At 57.2% G+C, this 20,863-nt stretch overlaps 1 protein-coding gene across 1 annotated transcript in view; it reads left to right on the plus strand.

Annotated features, from left to right (window-relative positions):
• Positions 1-20,584, plus strand: part of LOC140428701 (uncharacterized) — a 149,858-nt gene extending 129,274 nt beyond the window's left edge. The window contains 1 exon segment of the mRNA XM_072515431.1: positions 20,022-20,584. Within this exon segment, the coding sequence (XP_072371532.1) occupies positions 20,022-20,584 (563 nt within the window).
• The last annotated feature ends 279 nt before the right edge of the window (positions 20,585-20,863 follow it).

Below are 20,863 nucleotides of genomic sequence, written 5' to 3' on the forward strand. Positions count from 1 at the left end.
TCACACAGAGCCCCCCTTCACGTTGCTTGTGCCGATCAGGTCCCCTAGTAGTGTGATTTCTGGGGCCCGGGGGACCCTACTGTCTCTTTGCGGAGGAAGTGCTTTATTTGAAGGTGTCTCAATTCCTGCCCTCTTGCTAGTTTCCACTTCCTCGTCAGTTCGTTCAGTGTCGCCAGTCTGCGCCCTACGTAGAAGTCCCCGACCGTCAGTGTGCCCCTGTCCCGCCTCCATCTTTTGAAAATCTAGCATGGCTGGGGGAATCTGTGATTGCCGCAGATGGGGGCCATAAGGGACATTTTGGTTATCCCGAAGTGTTGTCTCAGCTGGGTCCACGTTCTCAGCGTGGCCGCTACCACTGGGCTCGTTGTGTACCTTTTTGAGGAGGATGGGAGTGCTGCTGTGGCCAGGGCCCGGAGGGTCGTTCCTTTACAGGATGCCTCTTCCATTTGGGTTCTTGTACCCATCCCCTCACTTTTTCTGCCGTTGCTGCCCAGTGGTAGTATTGTATATTCGGTAGAGCCAGGCCCCCTCTGACTTACCCTGTTTGCAGTGTCAGTTTGGGATTTCTCAGGTTCCTGTCCCCCCACACAAATGCCATGATTAGCCTGTCTATGTTTTGGGAAAAGGCCTTGGGGATGAAGATTGGGATGGATATAATAGGAAGAGGAACCTTGGCAGTACGTTCATCTTGATCGTCTGCACTCTTTCCGCCAGGGAGAGTGGGGGTGAGTCCTACCATTGAAGGTCTTTTCCCTGGCTATTTGGATCCCAGGTAACGGAATCTGTTCTGGGCCGTTTTGAACGGGAGCCCCTTCAGCTCTGTCCCTCCCCTTTTGGTTCACTGGGAATGTCTCGCTTTTGCCCAGGTTAAGTTTGTAGCCTGAGAAGGTTCCAAACTCTTTCAGTATTTGCAGTATTGCCTTCAGTCCCTCCTGTGGCTTCGAGACATAGAGGAGCAGGTCATCTGCATAGAGTGAGACTCTGTGCTCTCTGTCTCCTCTCCGGATTCCCTTCCAGCTTTTTGCATCCCGCAGGGCTATCGCCGGGGTTTGATCGCTAGCGCGAATAAGAGTGGGGACAGGGGGCAGTGATGCACGATCAATTACACAAAGACGAGAGTTGGATGGAATCGAAGCTTTATTACACTAAGGTGTGTGGCCTCCTACAGCAGCTGGCAAAATGGCTGCTGTACGAGGAGCACACATATTTATACTCAGCCCACTGGGAGGAGCCAGCAGGCAGGGAACTACCCCCGTACCTGTAATATCGGGCCTTACCACAAAGCACCTAATATATCCATCAGTGGTGACTACCACATTGACCCCCTGTTAAAATTGGGTGGTGAACTATATACAAGTAGATGTTTTAAAGTACAGAAAAAAAATTGAGTCCAGCGGGGCTGGAGGAGGATTATGCTGAAGGATGATTTTTTTTTAAGAGCCCCGATCAAGTTATAGGTTCAGTCGGCCCTGAGCCTTGATCTGCCGTTGGGAGCGCCGCAGTGATGGCGGTGATTCCAGTGTCGGTCTGGTCTTCGGTGACTCCGGGGAGCGTGACAAAATCATCTTCATTCTTGGGTGTGGGCAGGGGGAGGACGGATTGTCCTGGGGCGGGGTTTGCGGCTGGGTGCGCCGGGGGGGGGAAGGAGGGTGGCGCCGGGCCGGAGGGGTGTGTGTGTGTGCCTGCTGGTGCCAGGTTCCTGAGGGAGACAGTATCTTGGCGGCCGTCAGGGTACGCTACGTAGGCATATTGTGGGTTGGCGTGGAGTAGCTGTACCGCTCACCCAACGGGTCCACCTTGTGGAGTCGTATGTGCTTACGGAGGAGAACGTGTCCTGGAGCTGCGAGCCAATTCGGAAGTGACACCCCGGAGGTGGACTTCCTGGGGAAGGCAAAGAGACGTTCATGGGGTGTGCAGTGCATCGGAGCGACCGAATGGAGTGTAGTGCTTTGGGGAGGACCTCTTGCCAGCGGGAGGCCGGGAGATTTCTGGACCGTAGGGACAGCTGGACTGCCCTCCAGACCATCCCAGTCTCCCTCTCCACCTGCCCGTTTCCCCGGGGGTTATAGCTGGTCGTCCTGCTCGAGGCGATACCCTTGTTGAGCAGGAACTGACGCAATTCATCGCTCATGAATGAGGATCCCCTGTCGCTGTGGATGTAGGCGGGGAAGCCGAACAGAGCGAAGGTGGTGTTGAGGGCTTTCATGACGGTGGCAGACTTAATGTCGGGGCATGGGATGGCGAACGGGAATCTGGAATATTCATCACCACACTGAGGAAGGATATGTTACAGTCGGTGGAGGGGAGGGGCCCTTTGAAGTCCACGCTGAGGTGTTCAAAGGGGCGGGAGACCTTCACCAGGCGCGCACGGTCTGGCTGGTAGAAGTGCGGTTTGCACTCCGTGCAGACCTGGCAGTCTCTGGTGATTGTCCTGACTTCCTCGGCGGAGTAGGGCAGATTGCGGGCCTTGATGAAGTGGTACAAATGTGTGACTCCCGGGTGACAAAGGTTGTCGTGCAAAGTCTGGAGTCGGTCCACCTATGCGCTGGCATATGTACCTCAGGATAGGGCATTGAGGGGCTCGTTGAGCTTACCGGGGCGATACAAAATCTCGTAGTTGTAGGTGGAGAGCTCGATCCTCCACCTCAAGATTTTATCGTTCTTGATCTTGCCCCGCTGTGTGTTGTTAACCATGAGGGCTACCGACCGTTGGTCAGTGAGGAGAGTGAATCTCCTGCCGGCCAGGTAATGCCTCCAATGCCGCACAGCTTCAACGATGGCTTGGTCCTCTTTTTCGACGGAGGAATGCCAAATTTCGGAGGCATGAAGGGTTCGTGAAAAGAATGCCATGGGCCTGCCTGCGTAGTTGAGGGTGGCGGCTAGAGCGATGTCTGATGCGTCGCTCCCGACTTGAAATGGTAACGTCTCGTCGACTGCGTGCATCACGGCCTTGGCGATGTCAGCCTTAATACGGTTGAAGGCCTGGTGAGCCTTGACCATTAGGGGAAAAAGAGTGGATTGAATGAGTGGGCGGGCCTTGTCTGCATAATTTGGGACCCACTGGGCGTAGTAAGAAAAGAACCCCAGGCAACGTTTGAGGGTCTTGGGGCAGTGGGGTAGGGGGAGTTCCATGAGGGGGCACATGCGGTCGGGTTCAGGCCCCCGAACTCCGTTCTGGGCCACATAACCGAGGATGGCGAAGCGGTTCGTGCTGAACACGCACTTCTCCTTGTTATAAGTTAGGTTGAGGAGGGTGGCGGCATGGAGATATTTGGCAAGATTGGCGTTATGGTCCTGCTGATCGTGGCCGCAGATGGTGAAATCGTCCAGGTACGGGAAAGTGGCCCGCAGCCTGTTCCGATCAACCATTCGGTCCATTTCCCGTTGGAAAACCGAGACCCCGTTGGTGACGACAAAGGGAACCCTAAGAAAGTGGCAAAGGCGGCCATCTGCCTCAAAGGCAGTGTATGGGCGGTCCGCCTTGCGGATGGGGAGCTGGTGGTAGGCGGATTTAAGGTCCACAGTTGAGAAGACCCGGTACTGTGCAATCTGATTGACCATATCAGATATGCGTGGGATGGGGTACGCATCGAGTTGCGTGTACCTATTGATGGTCTGACTGTAGTCCACGACCATTCTGTGTTTCTCCCCAGTTTTCACAACTACCACTTGGGCTCTCCAGGGGCTGTTGCTGGCCTCGATGATGCCTTCCCGAAGCAGTCGCTGGACTTCAGACCTGATGAAGGTTCTGTCCTGGGCGCTGTACCGTCTGCTCCTGGTGGCGACAGGTTTGCAATCTGGGGTTTGCAAATAGGGAAGGTGGGGCGACCTTTAGGGTCACGAGGCCGCACACAGTAAGGGGTGGTAGGGCCCGCTGAATTTCAGTTAGGCTCTGGAGGTTGCACTGGAAGTCCAGGCCAAGTAGCAAGGCAGCGCAGAGGTTGAGGAGGACGTAGAGGCGGAAGCCGCTGAACTCCACGCCCTGGATAGTGAGAGTGGCTATGCAGTACCCCCGGATCGCCACGGAGTGGGACCGGATGCCAGGGAGATTCTCTGGTGGCGGGGTGTACCGCAAGGGAACAGCGCCTTACCATACCGGGATGGATGAAGCTCTCGGTGCTCCCAGAGTTCAGCAGGCAGGAGCTCTCTTGCCCATCGATTTTCACGTTGGTAGAGGCCGTTGCTAGGTTGAGTGGGAGGGACTGGTCAATTGTGACCGAGGCGAGACGCAACTGGTCGTCGATGGTGGCAGACGATGGGGTGCCTGGGGGGCATGGGTCCTGGTACGATGGCGGCGCCCAAGGGCCGCACGTGGTCTGGGGAGGGTAGATGGCGGCGCCCACTGGCCGTACGTAGGGGAGGTCGGAACAATAGCAGCGACTGCGCGGGCCTGGCACACCGCAGCGAAGTGTCCCTTCTTGCTGCAGGCCGTGCAAAGGGCGCTCCGGGCCGGGCAGCTTTGTCGGGGGTGTTTTGGCTGTCCACAGCTGTAACATTTCGGACCCCCGGGGTTGGTTGGCTGCCGCGCAACACAGGCGTGGGGTTGGCTGAGTGGGGTCCCCGTTGGGGCGGCCGCCTGCGGACTCCACAATGTGCAGGAGGGGTGTGCCGCATGGCCGGGGGTGTAGGCCTGGATGTTGCGCGAAGCGACCGTCAGCGAGAGCCCAACTTTTTGGTTGCCGCGAGATCGAGCGTGGCCCCTTCTAAGAGGCGCTGGCGGATGTACTGAGTGTTTGCACTGAGTGCTGAATTTGGTGCATTTGAGTGCTATAGTGAGAGTTTGGTGACCGAGGGAGTATATGGCTTCATTTTTATCTCAAGTTTAGTCTTTCTTTTATTTAGTTAATTAACTTAAAAGTTGCTGTTTGGTTTAGAAGAAGGTGAATTTTCAATCAGCTTTAAACAGGCTTCTACTTGTGGGCACTTGCAGCTGGAGCTTGTTAATTAGTTAATTGGATTAAACCAGTTTTCAGAGGCTAAATTCACAGTATAAAAGTGATCCCCTACAGTGCAGACTTTGTTTGCACTGAATGCTGAATTTGGTGCATTTGAGTGCGATAGTGAGAGTTTGGTGACCGAGGGAGTGCTGAATTTGGTGCATTTGAGTGCTATAGTAAGAGTTTGGTGACCGAGGGAGTTAGGTGAGGAGGGAGTAAGGTGCTCCTTTCATTTTGTTTCCGACATTTCTGCAAAGAGTGTGAAGATAGCCAGGAGTTTACAGAAAGTGTAGCTGACTGGGAGCAGAGTCGGAGGGCGGAGATCTAGTTAGTCCACAGGGCAGCTATATTCTGTCAGGTAAGAGGGGATGGAGGCTAGGCCAGTTGCATGCTCCTCCTGTAGGATGTGGGTGGTGAGGGATACCACCGGTGTCCCCGCTGACTATACCTGCGGGAAGTGCACCCAACTTCAGCTCCTCAAAGACCGTGTTAGGGAACTGGAGCTGAAGCTGGATGAACTTCGGATCATCCAGGAGGCAGAGGGGATGATTGAGAAGAGTTACAGGGAGGTAACCACACCCAAGGTACAGGACAAGAATAGCTGGGTTACAGTCAGGGGGAAAAAAACAAACCGGCAGACAGTGCAGGGATCCCTCGTGGCCGTTCCCCTTCAAAACAAGTATACCGTTTTGGATGCTGTTGGGGGGGATGACCTACCGGGGGAAGGCCCTAGCGGCCAGGTCTCTGGCACTGAGTCTGGCTCTGGGGCTCAGAAGGGAAGGGGGAGAATAGAAAAGCAATAGTTGTAGGAGATTCAATGGTTAGGGGAATAGATAGGAGATTCTGTGGTCGCGAGCGAGACTCCCGGAAGGTATGTTGCCTCCCGGGTGCCAGGGCCAGGGATGTCTCGGATCGTGTCTTCAGGATCCTTAACGGGGAGGGGGAGCAGCCAGGAGTCGTGGTGCACATTGGTACCAACGACATAGGTAGGAAAAGGGGTGTGGAGGTAATAAACAAGTTTAGGGAGTTAGGCTGGAAGTTAAAAGCCAGGACAGACAGAGTTGTCATCTCTGGTTTGTTGCCGGTGCCACGTGATAGCGAGGCTAGGAATAGGGAGAGAGTGCATCTGAACACATGGCTGCAGGAATGGTGTAGGAGGGAGGGCTTCAGGTATTTGGATAATTGGAGCGCATTCTGGGGAAGGTGGGACCTGTACAAGCAGGACGGGTTACATCTGAACCAGAGGGGCACCAATATCCTGGGAGGGAGGTTTTCTAGTACTCTTCGGGAGGGTTTAAACTAATTTGGCAGGGGGATGAGAACCGTATTTGTAGTCCAGCAACTAAGGTAGCCGATATTCAGGACGCCAAAGCGTGTAATGAGGCAGTGGGGAAGGGAACACTAACAAAGGAGTGTACTTGCAGGCACGGAGATGGGTTGAAGTGTGTATACTTCAACGCAAGAAGCATCAGGAATAAGGTGGGTGAACTTAAGGCATGGATCGGTACTTGGGACTACGATGTGGTGGCCATCACGGAAACTTGGATAGAAGAGGGGCAGAAATGGTTGTTGGAGATCCCTGGTTATAGATGTTTCAATAAGATTAGGGAGGGTGGTAAAAGAGGTGGGGGGGGGGGGGGGTTGCATTGTTAATTAGAGATAGTATAACAGCTGCAGAAAGGCAGTTCGAGGAGTATCACCCTACTGAGGTAGTGTGGGTTGAAGTCAGAAATAGGAAAGGAGCAGTCACCTTGTTAGGAGTTTTCTATAGGCCCCCCAATAGAAGCAGAGATGTGGAGGAACAGATTGGGAAACAGATTTTGGAAAGGTGCAGAAGTCACAGGGTAGTAGTCATGGGTGACTTTAACTTCCCAAACATTGAATGGAAACTCTTTAGATCAAATAGTTTGGATGGGGTGGTGTTTGTGCAGTGTGTCCAGGAAGCTTTTCTAACACAGTATGTAGATTGTCCGACCAGAGGAGGGGCAATATTGGATTTAGTACTTGGTAATGAACCAGGGCAAGTGATAGATTTGTTAGTGGGGGAGCATTTTGGAGATAGTGACCACAATTCTGTGACTTTCACTTTAGTAATGGAGAGGGATAGGTGCGTGCAACAGGGCAAGGTTTACAATTGGGGGAAGGGTAAATACGATGTTGTCAGACAAGAATTGAAGTGCATAAGTTGGGAACATAGGCTGTCAGGGAAGGACACAAGTGAAATGTGGAACTTGTTCAAGGAACTGGTACTACGTGTCCTTGATATGTATGTCCCTGTCAGGCAGGGAAGAGATGGTCGAGTGAGGGAACCATCGTTGACAAGAGAGGTTGAATGTCTTGTTAAGAGGAAAAAGGAGACTTATGTAAGGCTGAGGAAACAAGGTTCAGACAGAGCATTGGAGGGATACAAGATAGCCAGGAGGGAACTGAAGAAAGGGATTAGGAGAGCTAAGAGAGGGCATGAACAATCTTTGGCGGGTAGGATCAAGGAAAACCCCAAGGCCTTTTACACATATGTGAGAAATATGAGAATGACTAGAGCGAGGGTAGGTCCGATCAAGGACAGTAGCGGGAGATTGTGTATGGAGTCTGAAGAGATAGGAGAGGTCTTGAACGAGTACTTTTCTTCTGTATTTACAAATGAGAGGGGCGATATTGTTGGAGAGGACAGTGTGAAACAGATTGGTAAGCTCGAGGAAATACTTGTTAGGAAGGAAGATGTGTTGGGCATTTTGAAAAACTTGAGGATAGACAAGTCCCGCGGGCCTGACGGGATATATCCAAGGATTCTATGGGAAGCAAGAGATGAAATTGCAGAGCCGTTGGCAATGATCTTTTCGTCCTCACTGTCAACAGGGGTGGTACCAGGGGATTGGAGAGTGGCGAATGTCGTGCCCCTGTTCAAAAAAGGGACTAGGGATAACCCTGGGAATTACAGGCCAGTTAGTCTTACTTCAGTGGTAGGCATAGTAATGGAAAGGGTACTGAAGGATAGGATTTCTGAGCATCTGGAAAGACACTGTTTGATTAGGGATAGTCAGCACGGATTTGTGAGGGGTAGGTCTTGCCTTAAAAATCTTATTGAATTCTTTGAGGAGGTGACCAAGCATGTGGATGAAGGTAAAGCAGCGGATGTAGTGTACATGGATTTTAGTAAGGCATTTGATAAGGTTCCCCATGGTAGGCTTCTGCAGAAAGTAAGGAGGCATGGGATAGTGGGAAATTTGGCCAGTTGGATAACGAACTGGCTAACCGATAGAAGTCAGAGAGTGGTGATGGATGGCAAATATTCAGCCTGGATCCCAGTTACCAGTGGCGTACCGCAGGGATCAGTTCTGGGTCCTCTGCTGTTTGTGATTTTCATTAATGACTTGGATGAGGGAGTTGAAGGGTGGGTCAGTAAATTTGCAGACGATACGAAGATTGGTGGAGTTGTGGATAGTAAGGAGGGCTGTTGTCGGCTGCAAAGAGACATAGATAGGATGCAGAGCTGGGCTGAGAAGTGGCAGATGGAGTTTAACCCTGAAAAGTGTGAGGTTGTCCATTTTGGAAGGACAAATATGAATGCGGAATACAGGGTTAACGGGAGAGTTCTTGGCAATGTGGAGGAGCAGAGAGATCTTGGGGTCTGTGTTCATACATCTTTGAAAGTTGCCACTCAAGTGGATAGAGCTGTGGATAGAGGTGTGCTCGCGTTCATTAACAGAGGGATTGAATTTAAGAGCCGCGATGGTGACGATGCAGCTGTACAAAACTTTGGTAAGGCCACATTTGGAGTATTGTGTACAGTTCTGGTCACCTCATTTTAGGAAGGATGTGGAAGCTTTGGAAAAGGTGCAAAGGAGATTTACCAGGATGTTGCCTGGAATGGAGAGTAAGTCTTACGAGGAAAGGTTGAGGGTGCTAGGCCTTTTCTCATTAGAACGGAGAAGGATGAGGGGCGACTTGATAGAGGTTTATAAGATGATCAGGGGAATAGATAGAGTAGACAGTCAGAGACTTTCCCCGGGTGGAACAAACCATTACAAGGGGATATAAATTTAAGGTGAATGGTGGAAGATATCGGAGGGATGTCAGAGGTAGGTTCTTTGCCCAGAGAGTAGTGGGGGCATGGAATGCACTGCCTGTGGAAGTAGTTGAGTCGGAAACGTTAGGGACCTTCAAGCAGCTATTGGATAGGTACATGGATTATGGTAAAATTATATAGTGTAGATTTATTTGGTCTTAAGGGCAGCACAGTACATTGTGGATAGCACAATTGCTTCGCAGCTCCAGGATCTCAGGTTCGATTCCGGCTTGGATCACTGTCTGTGCGGAGTCTGCACATCCTCCCCGTGTCTGCATGGGTTTCCTCCGGGTGCTCCGGTTTCCTCCCAAAGTCCAAAGATGTGCAGGTTAGGTGAATTGGCCATGATAAATTGCCCTTAGTGTCCAAAATTGCCCTTGGTGTTGGGTGGAGGTGTTGAGTTTGGGTAGGGTGCTTTTTCCAAGAGCCGGTGCAGACTCAAACGGCCTCCTTCTGCACTGTAAATTCAATGATAATCCATGATTAATCTAGGACAAAGGTTCGGCACAACATCGTGGGCCGAAGGGCCTGTTCTGCTGTATTTTCTATGTTCTATGTTCTATGTAATCCGACCCTATCCCCGTAACAAAAGCGTCTCTCATGAGCAAGTTCGAGTATTCTGTGGCCGTGGTGGACTGACAGTCACAGTCTCTGACTAGGGGAATTAGAGCACGCCAGAAACCTTCCACTGCCTCACCAGGAAGTTGACCACGAGTGGAGAGGATGTGTCTGGCGTAGAGCGTGTTAGTCCGCTGAGCATAGTTTTCCTTCAGTAGCGCCATGGCTTCGTCGTAGTTCGGCGTGTCCTGGATAAGCGGAAAGACGTTGGAGCTCAGCCGCGTGTAGAGGATCTGAATCTCCTGAGCTTCCGGAATTGGGACTGGTGCAGACCTGATGTAAGCTTCGAAACAGGCTAGCCAATGTTCAAAGTCCTTTTTGGCGTTGCCTGATTGCGGATCCAGCTGCAGGCGATCCGGCTTGATCCGGAGGTCCATCTTCTGAAAACTTTAGTGTAATAAATTGATGCACGATCAATTACACAAAGACGAGAGTTGGATGCAACTGAGGCTTTATTACACTAAGATGTGTGGCCTCCTACAGCAGCTGGCGAAATGGCTGCTGTACGAGGAGCACACACATTTATACTCCGCCTACTGGGCGGAGCCAGCAGGCAGGGAACTACCTCCATACCTGTAGTACAGGGCCTTACCGCAAAGCACCTAATATATACATCAGTGGTGACTACCACACTCCACCAGGCTGGTCAGGTTCCACTTGTGGATCTGTGTCCAGTCTCTGGCTATTTGGATCTCAGGTAACGGAATCTGTTCTGGGCTGCTTTGAACGGGAGCCCCTTCAGCTCTGTCCCTCCCCCTTTTGGGTTTACTGGGAATGTCTCGCTTTTCCCCATGTTAAGGTTGTAGCCCAAGAAGGTTCCAACCTCTTTCAGTATTTGCAGTGTTGCCTTTGTCATAATATCCACTCATGTATATAATGAGATGCAGACAGGCAGTGATTGACACACAGGATGACCAGTAAGCACACAGCACAGTGCAGCCAATCACCAGACAGGACACCACCACTATAAAGCCAGAGGGCACTAGGTTTCCCGCTCTCTCGGGACCCAGCCACTGAGACAGTCAGAGTCCACGAGCTAGCACAGTGCAAACACCATGCGGTAGCTAGTAAGTCTGGTCAGGCTAGTACAAGGTCTCCAGTCAGTTCAGTATAGTGTCGACCCACAGTTAAATATGTATGTTAGTTCGATCATTCAATAAAAACGTGTTGGATCTTCTACAGTGTTTGAGGTCTGTTTCTCGCATCGCTGCATCAAGTGCAGTCCACACCGAACCAACCTGCCGCACACATCATGGTACCAGAGTGATACTGATCTTGACGGACCTATCTCGAGTGAATCAGCATTGTCCAGCAAGCAGCCACCCGGTGAAATGGAAAACATCCAGCCTCCTCCGCAACTCCGCATCTCCGGCAACCTCGGCGCCAATTGGAAGCTCTTCAAGCAAAAGTTCCTCTTGTACATCGAGGCCTCCGACCTCGAAGCAGCATTGGATGCCAGGAAGATCGCGCTATTTCTCTCCACCACGGGGGACCACGCCATCCACATCTACAACGCCGTCAGCGAACGTGAGGCAGAAGACAAAACAAAATTCAAAACAGTCCTGCTGAAGTTTGACAACCACTGCGACATTGAGGTGAATGAGAGCTTTGAACGGTACATTTTCCAGCAGAGACTTCAGGGTAAGGATGAACCTTTTCAGTCTTTCGTGACCCATCTGCGCATCCTAGTCATGTAACTATGACTCGACCACTGATTCCATGATCCGGGATCAGATCGTTTTCGGGGTCCACTCCGACTCCCTTCAGCAGCAGCTCCTGAAAGTCAAACAGTTGACCCTCTCTGTCGCGATCGAGACGTGCATTGTCCATGAGCATGCTAAGAATCGTTAGTCCACATCAGGGCAGCAGAAACTGCAAAGCTGGCCTCCCACGAGGACAAACGGGTGCAGGCCATTGCACAAATGCAGGGCCTGAGCATCGAGGAGCGTGGCCGTTTCGCGCGCTTTTCCCGGGTCCCTGTGCATGCGCGCCACGACCGAGTGGACGACGAGGCCGACAACCTGACTGCGCAGGTGCGTAAGCCGACCGACCGCACTGCGTATGCGCGATGGCGCACGGAACGCGCTGACGTCGGCGTCATGATGTGTCCGAATTGTGGCTCCGCCCACTTAAAGTGGCAAAGTCCGGCAAAAGGACGCCGGTGTCTACAGTGTGGCAAGCTTGGCCACTACGCAGCCCTTTGCAGATCTGCTCCACCACTCAGCAGCCAGCGATCCCAGCTGCGGCGCAGAGGTGTCCGCTCAATACAACAAGACACGCCAGATTCCAAACCCGACAGCCCAACAGACCCTGATGCTGAGTGCCTCAAGTCCCCATACCGGGTGGGCATCATAACTACACATGCGCTGCCTTCCACCACAACGGTGAAACGCCTCTCGATCCTCAGTGTGGATCCCGACGACGAGTGGTGTGCTGTCCTTACAGTTACCAAGGCTCGCATCCGATTTAAACTCCGTCTGATCCGGGGAGGGGGATGGGGGGTCCGTGCCGGGGAGGGGGATGGGGGGGTCCGTGCCGGAGAGGGGAATGGGGGGTCCGTGCCGGGGAGGGGGATGGGGCGTCCGTGCCGGGGAGGAGGATGGGGGGGGGGGGGGTCAGTGCCGGGGTGGGGGATGGGGGGGGGGGGGGGGGGATGGGGGGGGGGGGGGGGATGGGGGGGGGGAGTGCGTGCCGGGGAGGGGGATGGGGGGTCCGTGCCGGGGAGGGGGATGGGGGGTCCGTGCCGGAGAGGGGGATGGGGGGTCCGTGCCGGGGAAGGGGATGGGGTGTCCGTGCCGGGGAGGAGGATGGGGGGGGGTCAGTGCCGGGGTGGGGGGTGGGGGGGGGAGGGGGAGGGGGATGGGGGGGGGGGATGGGGGGGATGGGGGGGTGCCCGTGCCGGGGAGGAGGATGGGGGGGTGCCCGTGCCGGGGAGGAGGATGGGGGGGGGATCCGTGCCGGGGAGGAAGATGGTGGGGGGGGTGAGTGCGTGCCGGGGAGGGGGATGGGGTGTCCGTGCCGGGGAGGAGGATGTGGGGGGGTCAGTGCCGGGGTGGAGGATGGGGGTGGAGGGGGGGGGTGGGGTGCCCGTGCCGGGGAGGAGGATGGGGGGGGGGGTCAGTGCCGGCGAGGAAGATGGGGGGGGGGGGAGTCCGTGCCGGGGAGGGGGATGGGGGGTCCGTGCCGGGGAGGAGGATGGGAGGGGGGGTCCATTACGGGGAGGAGGATGGGGGGTCCGTGCCGGGGAGGAAGATGGTGGGGGGGTGAGTGCGTGCCGGGGAGGGGGATGGGGTGTCCGTGCCGGGGAGGAGGATGGGGGGGGGGGTCAGTGCCGGGGTGGGGGATGGGGGTGGAGGGGGGGTGGTGGGGGGGGTGTGGGGGGGGGGTGTGGGGGGGGGGGGGGTGTGGGGGGGGGGGGGTGTGGGGGGGGGGGGTGGGGGGGGGGGTGCCCGTGCCGGGGAGGAGGATGGGGGGGGTCAGTGCCGGCGAGGAAGATGGGGGGGGGGGGGAGTCCGTGCCGGGGAGGGGGATGGGGGGTCCGTGCCGGGGAGGAGGATGGGAGGGGGGGTCCATTACGGGGAGGAGGATGGGGGGTCCGTGCCGGGGAGGAAGATGGTGGGGGGGTGAGTGCGTGCCGGGGAGGGGGATGGGGTGTCCGTGCCGGGGAGGAGGATGGGGGGGGGGGGTCAGTGCCGGGGTGGGGGATGGGGGTGGAGGGGGGGTGGTGGGGGGGGTGTGGGGGTGTGGGGGGGGGTGTGGGGGGGGGGGGGGTGTGGGGGGGGGGGGGGGTGTGGGGGGGGGGGGGGGGGGGGGGGGGTGCCCGTGCCGGGGAGGAGGATGGGGGGGGGGTCATGTGCGCGGCGAGGAAGATGGGGGGGGGGGGGGGAGTCCGGTGCCGGGGAGGAGGATGGGAGGGGGGGTCCATTACGGGGAGGAGGATGGGAGGTCCGTGCCGGGGAGGGGGATGGAGTGTCCGTGCCGGGGATGGGGTTGGGGGGTCCGTGCCGGGGATGGGAATGGGGTGGTGTACGTGCCGGGGAGGAGGATGGGGGGGGGGGGCCCGTGTCGGGGAGGGGGATGGGGGTACGTGCCGGGGAGGAGGATGGGGGGGTCCGTGCCGAGGAGGAGGATGGGGGGGGTCTGTGCCGGGGAGTGGGATGGGGGGTCCGTGCCGGGGAGGAGGATGGGAGGGGGGGGTCCGTTATGGGGAGGAGGATGGGGGGTCCGTGCCGGGGAGGGGGATGCGGGGTCCGTCCCGGGGAGGGGGATGTGGGTCCGTGCTGGGGAGGGGGATGTGGGGGTCCGTGCCGGGGAGGGGGATGGGGGGGGTCCGTGCCGTGGAGGGGGATGGGGGGGGGTCCGTGCCGGGGAGGAGGATGGGGGGGAGGGGTCCGTGCCGTGGCGGGGGATGGGGCGTCAAGTGAGTTGGTCCACCTGGCCAGGTGCCAGCCTCAAACAGTTGTACCCATGCGGTCCATGCCACCTGGCTGGGGGGAAGGAGGGGATATGGGCAATGATGCCATGTCGTCGTTCCCGCCCCCCCCCACCAGGCCGTCATGTTTTCCGATCTTCCAACGATGTTGGCCGCCGTGGCGGCAGCCGCTAATGTCCATGTTGCCCTGGATGAGGAGGAGGAGGAGGAGCGTGTCAGAGAGGCGGCGCAGGCTGCCGCAGAGGGGCAGGCGGCAGCCGCCCAGGCAGGCGGCAGCGGCCCAGGCTGGAGGGACACGTGACCGACAGGACGAGGAGGGGGAGGAGGACGTCGCGGCCCCACGGCAACGGAGGCACCCGAAGGCGCCCCATGTGTACCGGCCCCGGCAGTCATACCAGGACCTCACAGACCGGGAATGCAGGAGGATACTCCGGATGTGGCGGGAAACCGTGGCACACATCTGCCACCTGCTGGCACACCTGTCACCGCGTGGCACTGGCGGGGGACACCCTCTCCCCGTGTCCGTCAAGGTTACGGTGGCCCTGAACTTTTATGCAAAGAGGTCATTCCAGGCACCGAGTGGGGACCTGTCCGGCATATCGCAGACATCGGTGCATCGGTGCATCCGGGCAGTGACAGATGCCCTATATGCCATGGCGCACCGCTACATCCGCTTCCCTGTGGACCCAGCCAAGATGCACGGGCCGTGGGCTTCTCTGCCGTGGCCGGGTTCCCCATGGTCCAGGGCGCGATCGATGGGATGCACGTCGCCGTGCGGCCACCTGCAGATAACAGGGCCGTGTTCACTAATAGGAAGGGGACCTATTCGATGAACATACAGGTGGTCTGCGACCACCGCATGATGATCCTGCACGTCTGCGCCCGTTACCCAGGCAGTGTACACGACTCATACGTGTTGTCGCGGTCATCCATCCCCGGCATGTACGAGGGAGGCCATCCCCGGCTGAGGGGCTGGTTGCTGGGCGACAGGGGCTACCCATTGCGATCGTGGCTGATGACGCCTATACAGAGGCCACGCAATGAGGCGGAGAACCGCTACAATGATGCCCATGTAGTGACAAGGGGCGTGCTGAAGATGCGTTTCAGGTGCCTGGACCTCTCTGGGGGCGCCCTCCAGTATCGGTCAGATAGGGTCGGCCGCATCATTGTGGTGTGCTGCGTCCTGCACAACATAGCCCAGCAGAGGGGCGATGTGCCGCAGGCAGAGGAGGGCGGAGTGGAGGAGCAGCAGGAAGAGGCGCAGTCCTCCCCAGATGAGGGGGATGGGGGCAATGGTCAGGGCAGACGGGCTAGACACAGGCGGGTGGCTGTCCACCGTTACCGGCTTGCCCAGCGGGCACGGGACAGACTGATAGCCGCCCGCTTCACTGACTAGATGGGTGTGGGAATCAGGTAGTATGGCCACAGACCGCATACCATGGCAACAGCCGACCACCCACACCCCCCACCCATCCACCCACCCAGCACCCTCACCCCCCTCCCCAACCCCACCCACCCGACCCGCATGCACACCCCCCCCCCCCCATTGCCGATCCACCTGTGGCACAACGGCCGGGCTCACCCAGTTGCGGGTGGGCGCGTGTATATTGCAGGCCATGGAGGATGATGACAACCCGCCCTGCGGTGAGCTCCTGGCTCTACATCGTTGGACTATATCTGACCCATGGCCACAGTACCACCATCCACCCGGACCATCCCTGCATGCGGCTGTGACACTGCAGCGCACGGTCCCGTCCTCTGCCCGGAGGGATGTTGATGGCGGCCCAGGGGCTGGGGCTGAGGTAAGACCACCCCTCACACACACACTTGCGCTCAACGTACATGACACCCCCGCACGCTTTGGACAGAGCACAAAGGCAGCTTCTGCAGGTGTAACATTGACTTTAATAACCAAACAAGTTCATGCACGTGCCCTAGCCCCTAAAACTCATCTGTGCCCTGCACCCGTGCCAACTTACTCAGTGTCTAATTGTTTGGCCTTACGGGCCCTTTGACTACGTCTGCGTGGTTCCCCAGACGGTACAGCAGAACTGGAGGTGGACTCCTGTGATTCCTGCCCTCTGACACTGAATCCCTTTGGCGGCCTTTTCCTGGGGCGTCCTGGCCTAGATGGGCCAGGCTGCGGCCCGGGCGACTGGGATGGCGAGCTGCCAGCCTGTCCTGCCCGTTGCACCTGGGACGGAAGGGGGGGAGTCCGAGGTGTCGCGGTGTACCGGGACCTCCCCTACAGGGGGAGCCGGGACGGACCACACCACCTCCTCCTCCCTCGGGGTGCCCGATGGCCTCCAGGCCTCTACATGGGTGGGGGATGCGAACGGACTGGCCATCCAACGCCCCCCCGACATCTGGCGCTGCCAGTCCTGGAGGCCCGTGCTGGTATCGACAGGGGTCTGCAGGTTTGCAGCCATGGAGCCCAGGGGGTTGGCAAACCCTGTCTGTGACAGTGCGACGCCGGCTCGCACATGGCCACTGGCGCCGATGCCCTCAGCGATGGCCTGCTGAGACTGGGCCATGGCCTGCAGAGACTGGGCCATGGCCTGCAGAGACTGGGCTATGGCCTGCTGAGACTGGGCTATGGCGTTGAGCGCCTCTGCCATCTGGCGCTGGCACTGGCTCATGGCCTCCTGTGAGAGGGCAGCCATGTCCTGGGCCACAGACGCCGCCTGCACGGAAAGCCCCAGGCCTCGCAAACCGTTCCCCATGTCTGACACCGTCGCACCCATTGCCTCCACCGCGGACGCCACCCGTGCGGTGTCGGCCTGGGTGGCACGCATGACCGGCACCACTCCCAGCTCCTGGACGCGGGTGGACTCCTCCACCTGCGACTGCAGCCGCCGCAAGCCGGCCGTCACCCTCTTCGCTCGTCTCCGGGTCGGTGGTTGCATCGGATCTATGTGTGGGTGTGGTAACTGCAGGAACCCGGGATCCATCTGGGCGGCAGATGTTCGCTTGGCCTGGGCTGCCCTCCGACGGCACGGCCCCTCTGCTGCTCCTACCTCCACCTGCTGTACCGGGACGGCTGTGTTGTGCGCACCAGTGAGTGTAGCAGACGCCTCATCACTAAAGTGCCCAACCGAGGTGAGTGTTTCTGTGATGGTGGAGGGTGTTGGTGACAGCAGTGGCGTTGTGTCGTGCTCTTCGTCCCACTCTGAGTCCATGGCACTTTGGGGTGGGGGTTCGTCTCCACCCATCCACTCTGAGTCACTGTCCGGTATTTCGTCTTCCTGGGTAATGCTGTCCCGGGTAGGGGTGTCCTGGGTAGGAGTGTCCCGGGTAGGGGTGTCCTGGGTAGGGGTGTCCTGGGTAGTGGTGTCCTGGCTCGGCTGTGACGGGGGCTTGTGGCTGCCCCCCTCGTCGCTGGGTGGCACACGCCTGCGTCGGCGCTCCCACACGTGACGGGGGTGTCGTCTCCCTGTTGCTCCAGGTCTCTCCGTCTCCCGTGGTCTCCAAGGGACATCCTGCGGGCGTCGCATGCCGGAGGGTCAGGGTCTCTCCGTCTCCCGTGGTGTGCGAGGGGCATCCTGCGGGTGTCGCATGCCAGAGGCTCCGGGACTCTCCGTCTCCCGTGGCCTCCGAGGGGCATCCTGCGGGCGTCGCATGCTGGAGGGTCCGGGTCTCTCCGTCTCCCGTGGCCTCCGAGGGGCATCCCGCGGACGGTCTGCATCTGCGGGGATGGGTGCCTGGACGTTTGGTCCTGCGATACACAATGAAGCATGCATGGTTAGACACGCAGGCAGTGATTAGGTGATATGGGGGAGGGGGGATATGGGGACGGGCTGTCGGTGGCTCACTTGCTAGTATGCCCCCGACCTCTGCATCAGCAACCTCCCGGCCGTCAGGTCCGCCAGCCAGTTCCAGGGCCCTTTCCTCGTGTTCGGTCAGTGGCCTCTCATCAGCGGGGCCTCCTCCAGTCCTCACAAGCTCCCTATTGTTGTGTGCGCGCTTCTCCTGTGGTGGGGGGTGGTGGGGGTGGTGGCAGGGGTAAAAGGCAACAGTGTTAGGCAGGTATATGATTGCACGCCATCGGTTGCGCGTGTATCGCAGAGGTTAAGGTTAGGGCTGGATTCGCTTGGGGATATGGGGGAGGGGGGATGTGGGGATTGGGGGAGGGGGGATATGGGGGAGGGGGGATATGGGGGAGGGGGATATGGGGGAGGTGTGGATATGGGGGAGGGGGGATATGGGGGAGGGGGGATATGGGGGAGGTGTGGATATGGGGGAGGGGGGATATGGGGAGGGGGATATGGGGGAGGGGGGATATGGGGGAGGGGGGATATGGGGAGGTGTGGATATGGGGGAGGGGGGATATGGGGAGGGGGTATATGGGGGATATGGGGGAGGGGGGATATGGGGGAGGGGGGATATGGGGGAGGTGTGGATATGGGGGAGGGGGGATATGGGGAGGGGGGATATGGGGAGGTGTGGATATGGGGGAGGGGGGATATGGGGAGGGGGGATATGGGGAGGGGGATATGGGGGAGGGGGGATATGGGGGATATGGGGGAGGGGGGATATGGGGAGGGGGATATGGGGGAGGGGGGATATGGGGAGGTGTGGATATGGGGGAGGGGGGATATGGGGAGGGGGATATGGGGGAGGGGGGATATGGGTGAGGGGGGATATGGGGGATATGGGGGAGGGGGGATATGGGGGAGGGGGGATATGGGGGAGGGAGGTTATGGGGGATGAGGATATGGGGGATGGGGGATATTGGGAGGGGGAATATGGGGGATAGGGTATTTGGGGGAGGGGGATATGGGGGTGGGATATGGGGGAGGGGGGATATGGGGAGGGAGGATAGGGGGGATATGGGGAGGGAGGATATGGGGGATATGGGGGAGGTGGGATATGGGGGATATGGGGAGGGGGATATGGGGGAGGGGGGATATGGGGGAGGCGGGATATGGGGGCGAGGGGATATGGGGGAGGGGGGATATGGGGGATATGTGGGAGGGGGGATATGGGGGAGGGGGGATATGGGGGAGGGGGGATATGGGGTAGGGGGGATATGGATATCGGGCGGGGGGGGGAGGCTCACCCTGCCTGCTCTGACAAGGTCGTTCACTTTCTTGTGGCACTGGGTGCCTGTCCGTGGTGTCAGGGCTGCAGCGGTGACGGCCTCTGCCACTTCCCTCCACAGACGCCGGCTGTGGCGTGGGGCAACTCTGCGGCCGTGCCCGGGATACAGGGCGTCCCTCCTCTGCTCCACCGCGTCCAGGAGCGCCTCCACATCCCGTGACTCGAACCTCGGGGCTGAGCGACGGCCAGCCATCCAGTCGGGTGTTCCGGTCTGGTATTCCGGTCGGGTGGGGGGGAGCAGCGCGTCCTTATGAGCCATCACGCCGTGCGGCGTGTATGACGCTGCACAGCGTGAACCACGTGCGCAAGCGCGGATCCCGTCACGTCGTTGCTAGCCCATTTTGGGCCGGAGACTTTTCAACCATTTTTCCGGCGTGACGCAAGTCGGATTTGCGCCGTTTTTTGCGCCGATCGGCGGACTTTGCGCCGATAACGGAGAATTTTGGCCCTGATGTTGATTAGTACATCAGCAGTAGAACATTGGATGACAGCAAGTTTTCAGAGGGTAGAATGTGGGACATTGGTGAAGAATGCATGAGTAAAGTGAAATGTTGGACCCCTTTGAAGAAAGATATAACGTAGGTAATCGGGGGTGGGGGAGGTTAATCCTCATTAAAAATAAACAAGGATAGCTTCCACAATTTGCTGCATGCAGTGAATATATTGAATTGCTAGTGAATTGCTAGTGTTAGTGCAGATTATCCACAGTGGACGCCAGCACTAACTCACAAGGATTGAGCTTGCTTGATGTGAATTCAACATGCACAGAATACAGTGTAAAAAGGTTATGTGGAGCCCCCACTATCTGTCACTCTAACCATGTAGCTGTGAATCATGAATATGATAAACCTGTTCCTTTCCTCTGCAGGGTAACTTTCCTCGTTGACGCTGGATTTAAAGACAGCAAACAAACACTTGATCCTGTCTAATTGTCTGAGATCGGTGGCATACAGTGATCAGGAACAGTGTTACTCAAATAACTCAGAGAGGTTTAAATTTCATTCTCAAATCCTTTGCACACAGAGTTTCTACTTCGGATGCCATTCCTGGGATGTGGAAACTGCTGGTAATTGGTGGGGAATAGGGATTGCTTATGGGAATATACAGAAGCAGGGTAACCATTCTGATCTTCGGTACACTGAAAGAGCTTGGTGCTTGTATATGTGCATAGATAGCCTGTCAGCCCATCATAATGGCATTTGCACAAAAATACCACTGCGTTCATCCATCAACCGGGTCCGAGTTAAATTGGACTATCGTGCAGGGACTGTGTCATTTTGCCAGGTTACTGACACATGGATACACTTACACACATTTAAAGACACATTTGCTGGGCCTTTGTATCCAGCATTTTGCTGTGAGTACAATTCTGAGCTAAAACTGTGAGATTCAATGAACACAGAACAAAGAACAAAGAAAAATACAGCATAGGAACAGGCCCTTCGGCCCTCCAAGCCTGTGCCGACCATTCTGCCCGTCGAAACTTAAATCTTCGACACTTCCTGGGTCCATATCCCTCTATTCCCATCCTATTCATGTATTTGTCAAGATGCCCCTTAAACATCACTATCGTCCCTGCTTCCAACACCTCCTTTGGCAGCGAGATCCAGACACCCACTACCTTCTGTGTAAAAAACTTGCCTTGTACATCTACTCTAAACCTTGCCCCTCACACCTTAAAGCTATGCCCCCTAGTAATTGACACCTCTA

Source organism: Scyliorhinus torazame, chromosome 8 (assembly GCF_047496885.1).
Source record: "Scyliorhinus torazame isolate Kashiwa2021f chromosome 8, sScyTor2.1, whole genome shotgun sequence".
NCBI classification, from domain to species: domain Eukaryota; kingdom Metazoa; phylum Chordata; class Chondrichthyes; order Carcharhiniformes; family Scyliorhinidae; genus Scyliorhinus; species Scyliorhinus torazame.